This window comes from Geotrypetes seraphini, chromosome 4, assembly GCF_902459505.1.
Source record: "Geotrypetes seraphini chromosome 4, aGeoSer1.1, whole genome shotgun sequence".
Classification (NCBI taxonomy): domain Eukaryota; kingdom Metazoa; phylum Chordata; class Amphibia; order Gymnophiona; family Dermophiidae; genus Geotrypetes; species Geotrypetes seraphini.
Window position 1 is genome coordinate 53,262,058 of NC_047087.1, and position 17,194 is coordinate 53,279,251.

The 17,194-nt window shown below is 43.6% G+C and overlaps 1 protein-coding gene across 1 annotated transcript in view; it reads right to left on the reverse strand.

The window, feature by feature from the left end:
- Nucleotides 1-16,685, reverse strand: part of LOC117359040 (nuclear receptor coactivator 5-like) — a 149,525-nt gene extending 132,840 nt beyond the window's left edge. Inside the window, exons 1-3 of the mRNA XM_033941143.1 lie at nucleotides 16,512-16,685; nucleotides 9,339-9,405; nucleotides 822-854 (exon numbers count right to left, since the gene is read on the reverse strand). Coding sequence (XP_033797034.1) covers nucleotides 822-854; nucleotides 9,339-9,397 — 92 coding nt within the window. The 5' untranslated portion in view covers nucleotides 9,398-9,405; nucleotides 16,512-16,685. The remainder of the gene's footprint in view (nucleotides 1-821; nucleotides 855-9,338; nucleotides 9,406-16,511) is intronic.
- Nucleotides 16,686-17,194: the final 509 nt, after the last annotated feature.

The following is a 17,194-nucleotide window of genomic DNA, read 5'->3' on the forward strand; positions in this document are numbered from 1 at the left end:
CGTCTATTTCTATGTTTCTATGTTTTCTAAGAGTCTGTCAATGTTATGAACGTTTGTGTGCGTAAGGATACAACCACGACAAGCATCATTCTTTGACCCAATTGGTCCTTGAAAACTAATGGCAAGTAATTTTAGTTTTATTTATTATGAAATAGTTATCCTAACTTCAGGAACAAAGCTATCAAGGCTTTGTTACTGTTTGATCATCTTATCTTTGCGAACTTGGATTTTCAGTTCTGATAAATTTAATTTTAAAAAAAGAAAACAACTGCAGATGGTGGATGAAATGAATGAATGAATGTTTGTTTATTATTGAACTGCATTTTTGAGTTAATCTGCACTTAAAAACAAGCACATCCATCGTATTGATTAGCAATTCTATTCTATCTACTTTAGCTTCACCGTTGTTATAATTACTCATACATAGCTTAAAAAACTTAAAATAACTCAAATTTACTCCCCCCTTTTACAAAGCAATGTGGCAAAAGCCCTGAAGCCCTTTAAATCCCTATGGGGCTTTCACTGCAGTGGCAGCCGCTAGCATGGCTTTGTAAAAGTGGGGGTTAATTTTTTGATTTTGCAATTTTTAATTTTATCATTTCAATTATAATGTGCCGCCTAAACCATTTGCTCCATTTAGTGTGCCAGAGCTAAAAAAGATTGAAAGATACCGATATAGAGCAATATCCCCAGAAAAAGGTGTCTTAAAATTGAATATGAAACATAGCTATACCAAAAATAATACAAGAAGAGATTTACAATACTGATATAGAGCAATATTAGCATAACATTTAATGATCTAAGAAATCTCAGTTACTCACTCCAGAAGACGTGGTATCCATCCAGGTTTGTGTCTAGTGGGAAAAAAATACAGAGGATATATATATATATATATATATAAACATATGAATTCTTACAACATGACATTCTTATATGTGGAGGATTATGCTTTACTATGTTATTGCACATGCTCATTAAGCACAGTTACTTACCGTAACAGGTGTTATCCAGGGACAGCAGGCAGATATTCTTGACTGATGGGTGACGGCACCGACGGAGCCCCGGTACGGACAATTTTAGAGTGATTGGAAAGTTCTAGTAGGCCGCACCGCGCACGCACGAGTGCCTTCCCGCCCGACAGAGGCGTGCGGTCCCCAGTTAGGATAAGCCAGCTAAGAAGCCAACCCGGGGAGGTGGGTGGGACGCAAGAATATCTGCCTGCTGTCCCTGGATAACACCTGTTACGGTAAGTAACTGTGCTTTATCCCAGGACAAGCAGGCAGCATATTCTTGACTGATGGGTGACCTCCAAGCTAACAAAAAGAGGGATGGAGGGAAGGTTGGCCATTAGGAAAACAAATTTTGCCAAACAGATTGGCTGAAGTGTCCATCCCGTCTGGAGAATGCATCCAGACAATAATGAGTTGTAAAAGTATGAACTGAGGACCAAGTAGCAGCCTTGCATATTTCCTCAATAGGAGTGGAACGGAGAAAAGCTACAGATGCTGCCATAGCTCAAACTCTATGGGCCGTGACAGAACCTTCCAGTGTCAGTCCGGTCTGAGCATAACAGAATGAAATGCACACTGCCAGCCAATTAGACAACGTACGTTTAGAAACAGGACATCCCAATTTATTCGGGTCAAAGGACAGAAAGAGTTGGGGAGCTGATCTGTGGGGTTTCGTACGCTCTAGATAGTAAGCTAGAGCCCTCTTACAGTCCAAAGTATGCAGAGCCTGTTCACCAGAATGAGAGTGAGGTTTCGGAAAGAAGACAGGCAGAACAATGGATTGGTTGAGATGGAATTCAGAGACAACCTTAGGGAGAAACTTTGGATGTGTACGCAGAACCACCTTGTCATGATGAAAGACCGTAAAAGCAACTAGTGCATGTAGTTCACTGACCCTCCTGGCAGAGGTAAGAGCAATAAGGAAAAGTACTTTCCAAGTGAGAAACTTGAAAGGAGTGGTAGCCAAAGGTTCAAATGGAGGCTTCATTAAGGCGGAAAGAACCACATTGAGATCCCAGATTACAGGAGGGGCTTTAAGAGGTGGTTTCACATTGAAAAGACCCCGCATGAACCTGGACACCAAGGGATGAGCTGAGAGAAGTTTTCCATGAACCGGCTCATGAAAAGCAGCAATGGCACTGAGGTGGACTCTGATGGAAGTAGACTTAAGGCCAGAGTCAGACAAAGAAAGCAGATAATCCAACAATGTCTCCACTGCCAGGGAAGTGGGATCAAGATGATGAAGAAGACACCAGGAAGAAAATTGTGTCCACTTCTGATGGTAACATTGCAGAGTGGCTGGTTTCCTGGAGGCATCTAGAATGGAACGAACGGGCTGAGACAAAAGAGTATCATGAGAAGTCAGCCCGAGAGATACCAAGCTGTCAGGTGCAGAGACTGGAGGTTGGGATGTCGAAGGGTCTCCTGATGCTGTGTAAGCAGAGAAGTAAACAGTGGAAGACGAAAAGGTTCCCTGGAACTGAGTTGAAGTAGAAGGGAGAACCAATGTTGCCTGGGCCACCTCGGAGCAATCAGAATCATGGTGGCTCGTTCCCTCTTCAGCTTGAACAAGGTTCTCAACATGAGAGGCAGAGGAGGGAAAGCGTACAGGAACAGATTGGACCAGTCGAGGAGAAATGCATCCGCTGCCAAACGGTGAGGAGAGTAGAGTCTGGAGCAAAAAAGGGGCAGCTGGTGATTGTGAGGAGCTGCAAAAAGGTCTATCTGAGGAGTGCCCCATTGAGCGAAGATGGACTGTAGAGTGAAAGGATCGAGTGCCCACTCGTGAGGCTGGAGAATTCTGCTGAGCTTGTCCGCTAAGGAATTCTTTTCTCCCTGAATGTAGATAGCTTTCAGGAATAGATGGTGATCCATGGCCCAAGTCCAGATCTTCTGTGCTTCCTGGCACAAGAGGCGAGAGCCTGTCCCACCCTGTTTGTTGATGTAGTACATCGCAACTTGATTGTCTGTGCACAGCAGGAGGACTTGAGGAAAGAGAAGATGTTGGAAGGCCTTGAGGGCATAAAACATTGCTCTGAGTTCCAGGAAATTGATGTGATGCTTCATTTCCTGAGCTGTCCAAAGTCCTTGAGTTTGGAACTCGTTCAAATGAGCTCCCCAGGCGTAAGGGGAGGCATCGGTGGTGATGATAAGTTGATGAGGAGGTAGATGGAAGAGAAGACCTCTGGAGAGATTTGAGGATATCAACCACCATTGTAGAGACTGACGAAGAGATGATGTCACAAATATGTGACGTGAGCAAGGATCCATCGCTTGGGACCACTGGGTAGCTAGGGTCCATTGAGGAGTGCGCAGGTGAAGACGTGCGAAGGGTGTGACATGAACTGTGGAGGCCATGTGACCCAAGAGTATCATCATTTGCTTGGCAGAGATGGAACGTTGTGGAAGCACCTGCTGACATAGAGATTGAAGCGTTTGAAGACGGTTGGATGGCAGGAACGCTCTCATGAGGACTGTGTTCAAGACGGCTCCGATGAATTGAAGTCTCTGAGTGGGGATGAGATGAGATTTGGGTAGATTGATCTCGAACCCCAGAAGTTGAAGATGATGGTTTGGTTGGTGGCCAGGAGAATAGTCTGAGATGAATTGGCCTTGATTAACCAGTCTTCCAGGTAAGGAAAGACCTGAAGGTGGTGAGAGCGTAGAAAGGCAGCCACCACAATCAGACATTTGGTGAACACTCTTGGAGAGGAGGCAAGACCGAAGGGTAGCACCTTGTATTGGTAATGACAACGATTGATCATGAAGCTTAGGTACTGTCTGGAGGCCAGATTGACCGGTATATGAGTGTATGCTTCTTTGAGATCGAGGGAACATAGCCAGTCGCCTTGATTGAGAAGAGGGTAAAGAGTGGCCAGAGAAAGCATTCTGAATTTTTCTTTGACCAAGCATTTGTTGAGATCGCGAAGATCTAGGATGGGTCTGAGATCTCCTGTCTTTTTGGGAACTAGAAAATAACGGGAGTAGAATCCTTGCCCCTTTTGATCTAGAGGAACTTCCTCTATGGCGTTCAGAAGGAGGAGGGATTGAACCTCTTGAAGAAGGAGGGAAGACTGAGGAGTGTTCAAAGCAGACTCTTTTGGTAGACCTTGGGCAGGAAGAGTCTGAAAGTTGAGAGAGTAGCCGTGGCGGATGATGTTGAGGACCCACTGGTCCGAGGTGATGGTTTCCCAACGGCTTATGAAATGAGTAAGGCGTCCTCCTATAGGCAGCGGAAGATGGGCAGAAGGAGGGATACTGGCTATGTCCTGGAGAACCAAGTCAAAAGGGTTGTGAAGTTTTCCCAGTTTTCCTCAGGGTCCACTACAAATGCGCCTGCCTAACCTTCAAGTCATTACACGGTATCCTTCCTCCCCTGTTTCCACTATCCTGGCTCTCCGCAAATCCCAACTCCACCAGATCCTCTCAGAAATTCATACTATCATTCCCCTCTTTAAAAGGCATTTCCCATACAGGTAAACTTGGAACATCCCTCCTTTTCAAGATCACCGAGCTGTGGAACAGCTTATCCGCCCCTCTCCGGAGCGCGACCTCCCTCCAACACTTCAGAAAACATTTGAAAACTTGGCTTTTCTCCAAAATGTAACCACTCCCTCCCTCTCCTCTACACTTAATCCCTTCTCTCTCCTCTTATTGCCAAGCTCCTCTTCTTCCCATTGTAACTCCTTTCTTTTGTAATTCCTGTAAACCGTGTCGAGCTCTACTTCTGTGGAGATGATGCGGTATACAAACTTAAGATTTAGTTTAGTTTAGTTTAGTTTGAAGGTTTTTGTGGAGGAGGCGGCTTCACCTGTTGTTGCTGCTGTGCAGGTCTAGTGTTTTGCCTTTGTTGTTGCCTCTGACGCCTGTGTTGTTGAGCTGCCGGTGGCAAAGGACGAGCCACAAATCGACGCTGGTAGGCCGATTGCTGACGAAAAGGCCTGGTAGGTGGGGTCTTCTTTTTTGTTTTGAGGAGAGTATCCCACCTAGTTTCATGAACCGAAAGCTTTTGAGTAGTGGAGTCCATGGATTCTCCAAACAGATCATCCCCCAGGCAAGGTGCATTAGCCAGTCGATCCTGATGATTGACATCAAGTTCTGACACTCTGAGCCATGCCAGTCGGCGCATGGCCACTGACATAGCTGTGGCCCGAGAGGTCAGCTCAAAGGTGTCATAGATCGACCTGACCATGAACTTTCGAAGTTGTAAGAGCGATGAAGAAGTTTGGCAAAAGGCAGATTTTTTACGGTCAGGGAGGTACTTCTCAAAAGCAGTCAAATTTTGTATGAGATGCTTGAGATAGAATGAGAAGTGGAAAGCGTAATTCCCTGACCTGTTGGCTAACATCGCATTCTGGTACCTCTTGCCAAATTTGTCCATGGCTTTACCTTCTCTGCCAGGAGGGACTGAGGCGTATACACTAGCTCCCGTGGATTTCTTTAGAGTGGATTCCACTAATAGAGACTCATGTGGGAGCTGTGGTTTGTCAAACCCAGGAATCGGGATGACTTTATATAAGGAGTCTAACTTGCGGGGGGCTCCAGGGATGGTCAAAAGTGTCTCTAAATTCTTGTAAAACGTCTCTCTCAAGATGTCATGGAGAGGTAATTTGAGATATTCCCTTGGAGGTTGGTCAAAATCCAGTGCATCAAGAAAAGCTTTGGATTTCTTTGACTCAGCCTCCAAGGGATTACATCTGGTTTAGAGGATGGGTCTAAAGCAGAAGGATCCTCATCACCAGATGAACATTCCCCTTCAGAGAGAAGAGGGTCCTCTGAGTCACCCCACAGATCAGGATCCCGAACCTGAAAACTGCGGTCTCGAGATTCCGGTGTGGAGGGTTCCAGGTGTCGGGATTTGCGTGCCGACTTACCTGACCTCATAGACACGGTACCGGGAGACGTTAAGGGCTGCATCGGTGCCGAAGTCTGAACAACCTGGTGTTGAGCTCTCGGTTCCGGTGCGAGGACTGGCATGGAGACCGAGGAAGCAGAATGTACCGGTACCGACAAAGTGGATGCCGAAAGAAGGGGCTGCTCTACTGTCGGTACCGGTGGCTCAGACCGGACCGGGACCGGAAGGCTCGGTGCCAAAAGTGCAGGAAGGAGTTGTTGCAACTGTTCCTTAAGCTGCACCTGCAGGACAGCGGCGATCCGCTCGTCCAGCGAAGGCACCGGTACCACCTTTTTCTTCTGCGGTACCTGCGGTGCCACTCTATGCCCCGAGGATGAGGAACCCGAGGTCGAGGGGCTCACCTCTATTGGGGCGGAGCGCTTCCGTGGACGCCTCGAGGTCGGCAGGACTGGGCTCGCTGCTACTGAGACCGGAGGACGCTCCAACGGGGAAGGCTTCTTAGCCGGCTTACCTGAGGGATGCGACGCCGACGCGGTATCGCGCTGTGTCGACGAGGTGGGTGCCGACTGAGACGGGGCCGATGTCGGTGCCGGTGCCGCAGAGTCAGACATCTCGGCACCAAACAATAATTGCTGCTGGATCTGCCGATTTTTCAGAGTTCTCTTTTTTAAAGTCGCACAGCGGGTGCAGGTAGACGCTCGATGGTCAGGACCAAGACACTGTAGACACCAGTTGTGTGGGTCAGTGAGTGAAATTGGTCGTGCACACCGCTGGCACTTCTTAAACCCGGGTTGAGGGGGCATGAAGATAAAAACGGCTTCTGCCAAATCGAAGGCCGAGGCCTCGATGGTGGCAACAGGCCCCGCCGGGGCGAAATTGAAAGAAGTGAAAAAAAACCCAAAGTTTTTTTTTGTTTTTAAGAAAAGAAAATAAAAGAAAATGAAGGAAACAATATTTCCTTAAGGGTTTACGCGAGCGGGAAGGCGATATGAAAAAAGTCTTCAACAGCCGTTGAAAGAAACGCGTCTTCTTAGCTCCGCGGAAACTAAGAAACTGGGGACCGCGCGCCTCTGTCGGGTGGGAAGGCACTCGCGCGTGCGCGGTGCGGCCTACTAGAACTTTCCAAGTTCTTAGAGTGCAATCACTAAAATTGTCCGTACCGGGGCTCCGTCGGTGCCGTCACCCATCAGTCAAGAATATGCTGCCTGCTTGTCCTGGGATAATTACATATGTTCAATTATTTACTGCTTTCAAAAGCATGTGTCTAGTGACAGAATAACCAGAGACCAAATGTATGCCACATTATAATCAATTCATGAGTGGACTTACAGGGTATATATACAGTAAAACGCCGATTATCCAAATGTTGATTATCCGGATGTCCAATTATTTGGATTGCTTTGGAGGTGTCTATTTATATCTGAGTTCCCCCATAAGTACCATTCCTATACCACTAGTGCTCCTTCTCTGCATCTGCCACCACTGCCATTAGCCCAGCCCAGCGCCCCCCCCCAAACCAGGAGACTTTCCCCTACTGTCAGCCCATCCCCTGCAATGATTGAACATTAATTTTTTCTTTTGGTTTTTAATAATTGTAAAAAACATACCAAAAAAACATTAAATAAATACCATTGGCACACCCCCATCCCCCCACCCAGCAGCATTCACCTTCCCTCCTTGAACAGACACCAACCCCCTCCTGGACCCAGGCCTACCTTCTTTCCCTGGTGGTCTAGCAGTGCACTGGGGCAGGGGCAATCCTACTCACTGTTGCCCATGCTCTTTCAGTGACAAAAATAGCTGCAGAGACTACCCTGGAAGAGGCCTTAAACAACTTGGGCCTTAAACAATTTGGGCCAATCAGAGCCTCAGCCCCCTCCCCCCCCAGATGCATCAGGAAAGGTCCTATGGCTCTGATTGGCCCGGACACCCCATAGGCGGAATCTACAGTAGCACAGATCATCAGAAACAATTGGGAAATCATGAGACTTCATCCTATTTTTGAAAATAAAAAGCTTAGGATAGCATTTTCTCGGAACTCGAATCTAAAAGAGATTTTATGCCCCTCCACAATGAAACCAGAAATAACATCATTCCATTGTGTGAAAGGCCATTTCAAATGTCATTCGTGCAGTATCTGTGACATCACATTGCAAATGAAGACTTTCATTAATCCACAGGATAATAAACAGTATATTTTGAAACATTTCACTAATTGCAGAACTACATTCATTATATATGTCATCATCTGCCCATGCAAATTATTGTATGTTCGCATGACTACGAGAGATCTTAAAACAAGAATGTGTGAGCATAAATCTAATTTAAAATGTGATAGAAGTTCGGAGGTAATAGTAGAACATTGTTCTACCTTTAAACACTCTTTCTGTGACCTCCGCTGTTTGGCTATTGACCATGAACCTAGAGTTCAACGTGGAGGCGATAGGGTAAAAAGATTAAAACAACGGGAGTTAAGATGGATCCATCTTCTTAAAAGTATGCACCCTTTAGGACTCAAGACTATATTAGATTGGTCAGTGTTTATTTAAAAAAATTTTGCATCCATAGACGATTCTGCTGTTCAATCAGTAGTGGGAACTATCCACCCAATCAAAACAGTACAACAGTTTACTTTCCACTGCACATGTTTATAAGCGCCATTTTTTAGTGTGGGTTTGTGTAACAACAACCCGAATGATTAATGCTATAAGTAAGTACGCTGTGTTTTAACCTGATGGTTAAATATTAAAACTTAACTTCTTATTTTCTTTTCATGTTCTTATTTTTTTAGCCCGTATATCAAAAACCCTGAGGAAGCCGCTTGAGGGCGGTGAAACGGGTTCCTGTTGGATACGGTACACGGGATTTAAGCAGCAGTATACTGTTTGCCGCCGTAAAACAACTTAACATCAAGTTGAAAGATAAGTGCTTGATTAAGGCTCTATCTGATGTTACTTATAAGTGACATTGCGTTTTGCACAGCTATTTTGCACTAATGAAATGCTATTTGCACAGTTTTGAAATAAGTTAAAAATCAAAATCTATAAAAAATAAGTATTCTAGCTTTTTAAGAAACTTCTAACTCTAAAATATTAAGTGAAAAAACTGCTAAAGCTAATATTTGTTGAGTAGTTAAGAGATATACAAAATAGTGACGAATTAAGTCAAGTCTAAATCTATGAAGGGTTTTTGATCAATGACAGATATCCACGCCACAATTCCTTATACGGATGATATTATGATCCTTGGAGTGGCAATTCTGAGATCTTTTCCTTCATTTTGATTATAACATCTAAACCATCTTATTAGATGGTTTTTTCTCAGTTGATTAACCTTTTGAGAATACCCTACTGACCAGAATGACACACCTATTGCATGAGAAAAGGTGTTAACCCATTCCAAATTATTAAGTTACTGTAGCAGAGTTCTGACACAGACTTTTCATATAAAATCTTTACACAAACATTTCTTACCTTTTTTCTACTACAGGTTTCTGAACATGACCCTTTGTAACCTTGACCCAAGATGACATTTTGAACCCTGGAACAACAACAACAAAAATATCTTCAGTTGACTTTCATTCCCCCAGTATCCCCAATATAAAGATTGATAAAGAGACTTGATGGCTGGTAATTGCTGACTATCAAACAGAAAAGGCAAAGGAGGTGTCTTTTCAACCAATGATAAGTCTTTATTAAACAAGTAAACATCCCATTTAAAATCATAAGGCATAAATAATGTGCATTAATAAAACAGCATTTAAAACATGAAAACAAGCTAAATAAAAATAACCATGCACCTAGAGAATGACAAGGGAAAAATATTTATTCCCGTCTCCACCCCGTCCCTGTGAGCTTGGTCCTCGTCCCCACATATATTCCCCACCGAAGTGTACAGCGTCTGTTCTTCTCCACCCCCCTTCCCCCGGTCCAGCAGCCCCCTCCCTCCCTCCCTCCCCTGGCTTACTTTAATTTTCATCTTAACAAGCTGCCGGAGCCTTGAAGTCGCATGCGGCTACTGGAAAGCCCTCCTCGGATGAAACTGGAATCAGTAAGTTGTGTCAGAGGAGGACTTTCCGGCACGCGACTTCAAGGCTCCAGCAGCTTGTTAAGATGAAAATTAAAGAAAAGCCAGGGAAGGAGCTGCTGGACTGCGGCAGGAGGAAGGGGCATGCTGGACCGGGCGAAGGGGGGTGGAGAGGAACAGACGCTATACACTTTGGTGGGAGAGAGCTGCTGGGCCGTGGCGGGAGGGAGATGCCTGGACCGTAATTGGGAGGGAGGGGGATGCTGGGCCGTGTGATCTTCAGCGCAATCCTCGAAGCGGGGACAAGGCCATTCACCACTCCACGGGGTGGTGAATGGCCTCCCCGTCTCTGCGGCAACCATTTATTTTATATCCCCATTTTAGGTTACCCGCAGCTAGCCGTGGGTAACACTCACTGTGTCATTCTCTACATGCACCTAAACTAGAAAATGTGAAGAGTTGCAAAAATAAATATAAGGCATAAATAAATGTACATTAATAAAACAGCATTTAAAACATGAAAACAAGCTAAATAAAAAGGCATAACCATGCAACCTGTATTAGAATAAGAAATCTAGGGTTGATGTCAAAGCAAAAAACTACTTAAATGAAACATGAATAAAACCAAGAAATCATATCTAAGAAAATATATGCTAAAAAAAAAAACCCCAAATAAAAAGAGGTGTATATAAACCATTAAGATAACTTATCAAAAAGCAAAAGGGAGAAACAGATAGACCCCAAATGAAGCAAAACACAGATAAAAAACCAAAAAGAGCCAGTGTGCTTAAAATAAGAAAGCTATTCTAGGAATGTGAGCTAGGAATGCCATAGGTGACTAAAATATGAAACCCAGCATCTGCCATCAGGCAGAAGATTCAGACAGAGCAGTGGCCACCTGGAGTGAATACAGCAGTAGCAGCCCATGCTGGAAGCAAGGACAAGGCTGCTACAACATATCAAAGGCCTATGTATGAAAAACAGAGCAACAGGCTTAAGTTAGATGTGGCAAACAGCAATGGCAAACCCAGGCCAGAAGAGAACGGAACTTGTATACCTTTTTTTTGTGGTCACATATTCAAAGCGGTTTACATATACACAAGTATACTTCTCACTCCGTATTTGCGGTTTCAGCATTTGCGGTTTCGATTATTTGCAGTTTTTAGCTTGCTGGCTCCTCCCCCCCCCCCCAATTACATCAGCTTGCATAGGGAAATCGCTTATTCCAAGTGTTTACAGAGAAAATCGCCAATTCCCAGCACTTTCTTCATCGTGTTTTGCCTCTCCTTCAGAACAGGCCAGGTCTCTCACCATGTTATTTGTGGTTTCACCATATTCAAGATGGTTTTTAATAGAAAACAGCAAATAACATATGAAAAAGTTATTCACGGTTTTTCTATATTCACGTATCTTGTTAATCCCCTATCACAGTGAATGCAAAATAAGTACACTTCTCCTTCCGTACTAGGAGCAACGGAGCATTAAGAGTCATTTAGAGCAGCACTGGGATTCAATCCCACCACTTCTGGGTGCAGAGGCAGAAGCTCTACCACTAGTATAGTCCAGGCCATTCTTAAAATCTATGTACTATCTATCCAGTGAAGTTACCCAGGTTCTCTCTCCTGTGCATTTTTAAAAAATGTATATATGTATATATAATATAATATATAAAGCCTATATAATCCAGTGATTCCCTAACCTGTCCTGGAAAACCCCAGCTAGTCTGGTTTTCAGGATATCCACGATGAATATGCGAGAGATTTGTCTCCTTAGTATGCAGGCCTCTCTCATGCATATTCATCGTGGATATCCTGAAAAATAGACTGGCTAGGGTTCTCCAGGACAGGTTAGGGAATCACTGCTCTAATTATTTAAAAAGGAGGCTGTGCATGGGTGAAGGGAGTTCCTTTTAATAGTACAACTTATAGATGTTCTTTTTGGGGGGGTTCTTTTTGTGTGTGTGTGTGGTCCTATTACTATTTCTGTTATGCACAGAAAATAGGAACAGCCAATACAAACAGTAGAGAACTATTCAAACTTGTAAGCAAAATAACAGACACCACACAGATACTACAGAACCATCACGATCAAATCCCAGAGGTCTCCACCTTAGCAAATCACTTTAAGAAAAAAATCACCGACCTAAGAGCCTCAATACCCCCTCCTCCACCCAATCTCAAACTCAATCTCAAATCGCAGAATAGTGAATCCAAAGGCGATATGAGCTGGAACCAATTTGAGCCCCCAGATTGGAATAACTTCCTTGCACTCTTCAACAAATACTCCAAATCAAATTGTCTACTAGATGAATGCCCATCTAAGATCATGCAAGATGCAATACCAGAATTTAAGAGGGACCTATTTAACTGGGCAACTTACTCTCTCAAAAACGGAACTTATCTGGAAAATATGGGACACATCCTAATCACACCCATACCCAAAGACCAGAAGATCTCGCTCACACTGACGTCCAACTACAGACCCATAGGAAGTACCCCCTTTTTCACCAAAATGCTGGAAGGGCTGGTCAACTCGGAATTAGTAAATCACTTAGATAAGTACTCTCTCCTAAATGACCACCAATCTGGATTCAGAAAAGGATTCAGCACTGAGACAGTACTAGGCTCTCTCCTTACCCACCTATACGACCTTTTCAATCAAGGTTCCAGCGCCTTGATCCTACAGTTAGACTTCAGCAGTGCCTTCGATCTCGTGGACCACGAATCTATGCTTAGGTGCCTAGACGAAATGGGAATATCAGGAAGAGTGTGGACCTGGTTCCAAGGTTTCCTAACCAAACGATCTTACCAAGTGGTCCATGAAGGAAATTACTCTAAACCCTGGAAAAGCCCCTCGGGAGTCCCACAAGGTTCCCCCCTATCTCCCACCTTGTTCAATATATACATCTCTTCCCTAGGCCACCTTTTACAAAAGCTTAACCTAACCTATTACATATACGTAGACGACATCTCCATACTTATACCAATAACAAATGTGACCTCAACCGACTCAAAATATATCTCCTCCATCATGCTCGAAATAGAAAAATGGACTTTAAATTTCAAACTGAAATTAAATTCAGAAAAGACAAAGATTTTCCTTGCCAGCCCAAACGAAAAAATCTCCGTAACTACAATATATGTAAATGGCCATGATCACCTAATAGTAAAAACCATAAAAATACTGGGAGTCACCCTGGACACCCACCTGACCCTGACCGATCACATAAACTCGGTGACAAAAAAATGCTTCTTCATCCTTTGGAAACTGAAAACCATAAAAAAATACCTCGACCCGCTATCCTTCAGAATATTGGTACAATCACTGATTTTATCCACCCTGGACTACTGTAACATTGTCTACTTGGGAATACCTAAAAAAAATGTGAGAAAACTGAGAATAGTTCAAAATACGGCAATCCGTCTAATATTCGGACTAAAGAAGAGCGATCATGTCAGTCCATTCTACAAACTCCTTCATTGGTTACCAATTGAAGCACAAATTCAATTCAAATTCTCCTGCCTCTGCTATAAACTAATCTGGGGATTGGCCCCCAGCTACCTATTACCTCACTTCGAATTCCACTCCTCTATTAGGCCTACCAGAAACCGTAACCTCTTTACCTACCCAAATATCATAGGCTGTAGATATCATACCTTCTTTGATAGAACATTCAAATTCCAAGCAGGTAGACTGCAAACTTGGATAGGCTACTTCACCAATGCCGCCAGAAAATCATATAGTATCTTTAGGAAAGAACTAAAAACCACCTTGTTTAAGAAATTTATAACCTAACCTGACTTCTCCCCTCAAATCGGAGCCTCCTACCATCCCAAGGAGTCTGTCTACCCTCTTCTACCAAAATTTCTACCTTTAATTGTTACCAGTTTTCCCACTGGTGCCCGTCCTTAGTTCAAATGTACCAAGTTAACAACTTACTTCATATCAACATCTTATGTTATCTTTTTCACCTGTAACTCAAAGCGCAATCTCCTTTCTCTTCTCCTACTTAAGCTCTGAATACCGTCGATTGTATAATGCTACTCATTGTGAAACCGTGTAATACACAGACCCTGTAACTCTCCTGTTACTATCACTAGATGTTCAATGCTATACTCTGTAATTCGCTGTCTGTACAGTTTCTCTTCATTGTAAACCGCCTAGAAGTCGCAAGATTGTGGCGGTATATAAGAATAAAGTTATTATTATTATTATTTCCACTACTACTGTGTTTCCCTGAAAATAAGAGTGTCATATTAATTTTGGGTCAAAAAAACGCATTAGGGTATTTGTTTCCATGTACAACAATCATCTCTCCCTTCCTCGACTCCACCCCCAATTCTTCCTCTTTCCTTTCTCCCATGTGCATCATATATTCTACTTAATAGTAACATAGTAGATAACGGCAGATAAAGACTCAAATGGTCCATCCAGTCTGCCCAACCTGATTTAATTTAAATTTTTTTAATTTTTTCTTCTTAGCTATTTCTGGGCAAGAATCCAAAGCTTTACCCAGTACTGTGCTTGGGTTCCAACTGCCGAAATCTCTGTTAAGACTTACTCCAGCCCATCTACACCCTCCCAGCCATTGAAGCCCTCCCCAGCCCATCCTCCACCAAACGGCCATATACAAACACAGACCGTGCAAGTCTGCCCAGTACTGGCCTTAGTTCAATATTTAATATTATTTTCTGATTCTAAATCCTCTATGTTCATCCCACGCTTCTTTGAATTCAGTCAGTTTCTCTCCACCACCTCTCTCGGGATAATCTCCAAGAGTTTTATGTAGATAATGATAAAAGCAATCAATATAATTGAACATAAACATATATGAAGCTAGGAAGGAGGGGATGAAAAACTGGAGAAGGAAATATCTTTGTGAGTTACCTTACTGAAGAATTAAAAGGGGAAAGAAGTTTGCCTTTTCACAAATAATGATTTGCAACTGAGTGGCAACCCTGGAACATATCATGAGAAGTGATCTACAGCCCTTAAAATTTAACACAAAGAAGTTCAAGTTAAAATTCAAACACACATAGAATACATAGAGATCCCTCTGTTTAACAAGAAGATGCATAGAGCCACAGATACAACAGCAAACAAGGAAATACAAAAATGTAACCTAAATGGATTGGCAAGTAAAGCTCTAGACACCTTATGGTGCAGACTACATGGTCTTTATCTGCTGTCATTTATTATGTTAATATAAAAGAGGGGTTGAAGCCAAAGAAGGAAAAACAAACATTCCTTCTACTCCTTTAGGAACAAATGAATTGGCATCAGTTTCTGCTAGGCTTCAGCATGAACCTTCATCTACAAACACTACAGTAATCTCAAATCATTGCAGTCACCAATGATGGGTTTTCCCTGGAATTTGATGTGTACAACTTTATTCTGACCACTAGGTGGCATTGTTATCCCTAATAGCAAAGTGGCTGAAACCACATCTGCAACATTTCAAGGGAAGCACCCGTCCCATCCACAAAACTAGAGGGCACTTAACATGGTGACCCAAAGTTTACTAAGAAAAAGGTAATGTCCAACTTGTCCTTTCACACATGGAACTCATGAAATTACTTCCTAATTTTGGGGACCCCCCCTAAAATTAAAGTACAAAGAAGCCTACTTCTAATGTCTATAAAATTTTAAAAAATAAATTAAATAAATGAACCCACAGCTTATATTCTTGAAGGAGAATGCCACTGGGAAGAAGTGGCTGTAATGTTCTCGTTGTTTCCCTCTGAAACAATCCCTAACCCTTCTAGATTAGCAGTTGAATGTGGGCAGGGGGAGCGGAAATATAGGGGGAAACTCGTTTATAGGTATTTAAGAGAAAGAAGACTAATCTAATCTAAACCTTAAGTTTATATACTGCATCATCTCCATGAGAATGGAGCTCGACACGGTTTACAAGAACTTAAAATAGTGGGTAGAGAAGAAGAAAAAGGATTACATGAACTTATGTGTAGAAGGGGGGAGAGAAAGGGGGGAAGAATAGAGCTACAATTTGCTGAAAAGCCAGGTTTTCAGTTGTTTGCGGAATAACTGAAGGGAGCTCAGGTTGCCCTAGGAAATATTTTAACGCTCCAAATGGAATGGGCTTTCTGATTTTTCAGAGGCATACGCACGAGATATATATATATATGTGTATATATAAAATAAGCGTAAATACTTAAGTCTAAGCGCGCGCGCGCGCGCACATAAACCACCGTATGTTTTTATATTTAATTTTGTTGTAAATCACATAAATGTACTGAAGACACTAGATCCTTCTGTTTTAACACTCAAGTATCAAATACGCCAACGTCTCCACGGACTGAAGGCGGCCACGCTCTCACTGTGCGGGCTCTGCCGCAGGGGCTCGAAGGTCCCAAAGCGCCGGTAATAATAGCCACAGCTGCAGGCGAAAGAGCGGCTACGTGTTAGGCAATAACCCAGGCGCGGCCGCCAAAACATTTCAAGCCCGCGGCTTGCTCCTTTGTTTGTTCTCACCCGCCTGCACTTTGGAAAAGCGCGGGTAGGCTTGGAGAAGGCCTCAAGGCCTGGAGCCGCGCCAGGGCGAGGCGTGAGGAAACAACTGTCGCCCATCTGACGACCTGGTGCGGGGAAGGAAAACTCACGGTCTAAAGGCGGCTTTCACGGTCACTTCTCCGGGAGAAACGGACCAAGCGGCGCCAGCGATATGGCCGATCCAGCGCGGGCGTCGATGAAGAGTACGACCGCGCGAGCCTCTCAGTCGCTGCAGAAGAACGAGACACAAGCCGCTCCCAAACAACGCCCTCTACGGCTAGGCGGGTAGCAGTTCTTTTCTCGGACTCTATGAAGATGAGGGAGAGGGAAATGAGCGGACATTGACACACTGCGCCCTCTATGGACAGGAGGATAACAGCTTTCTCAGCCTGAAAATCGAGAGAGGAGAAAGAAGCGGCCACTTTCGCACTAGAGGCCAACCCGCTCAGAATAGGATTCTCAAAAGCTTTCCATGCTAGTAACATAATGACTTAGTCAAATGGACAAAAAGGAGCAAAAACCTCTCTAAAACATCGAGAGGGAGTGATTAAAGAAAATGTAGCAATTTGTACAAAGTAATCACTCAAAAAATGTAAGTAAATACTTATAATCATACAACTTGTTCATAGAGTTTTTTTGAAGCTCAGAGAAATGGAGGTGATAACAGGGACGAATCCCAACACTACCACTAGGGCGGTGAGGTGGTAGTGTTGGGATTCGTCCCTGTTATCACCTCCATTTCTCTGAGCTTCAAAAAACTCTATGAACAAGTTGTATGTTTTATAAGTATTTA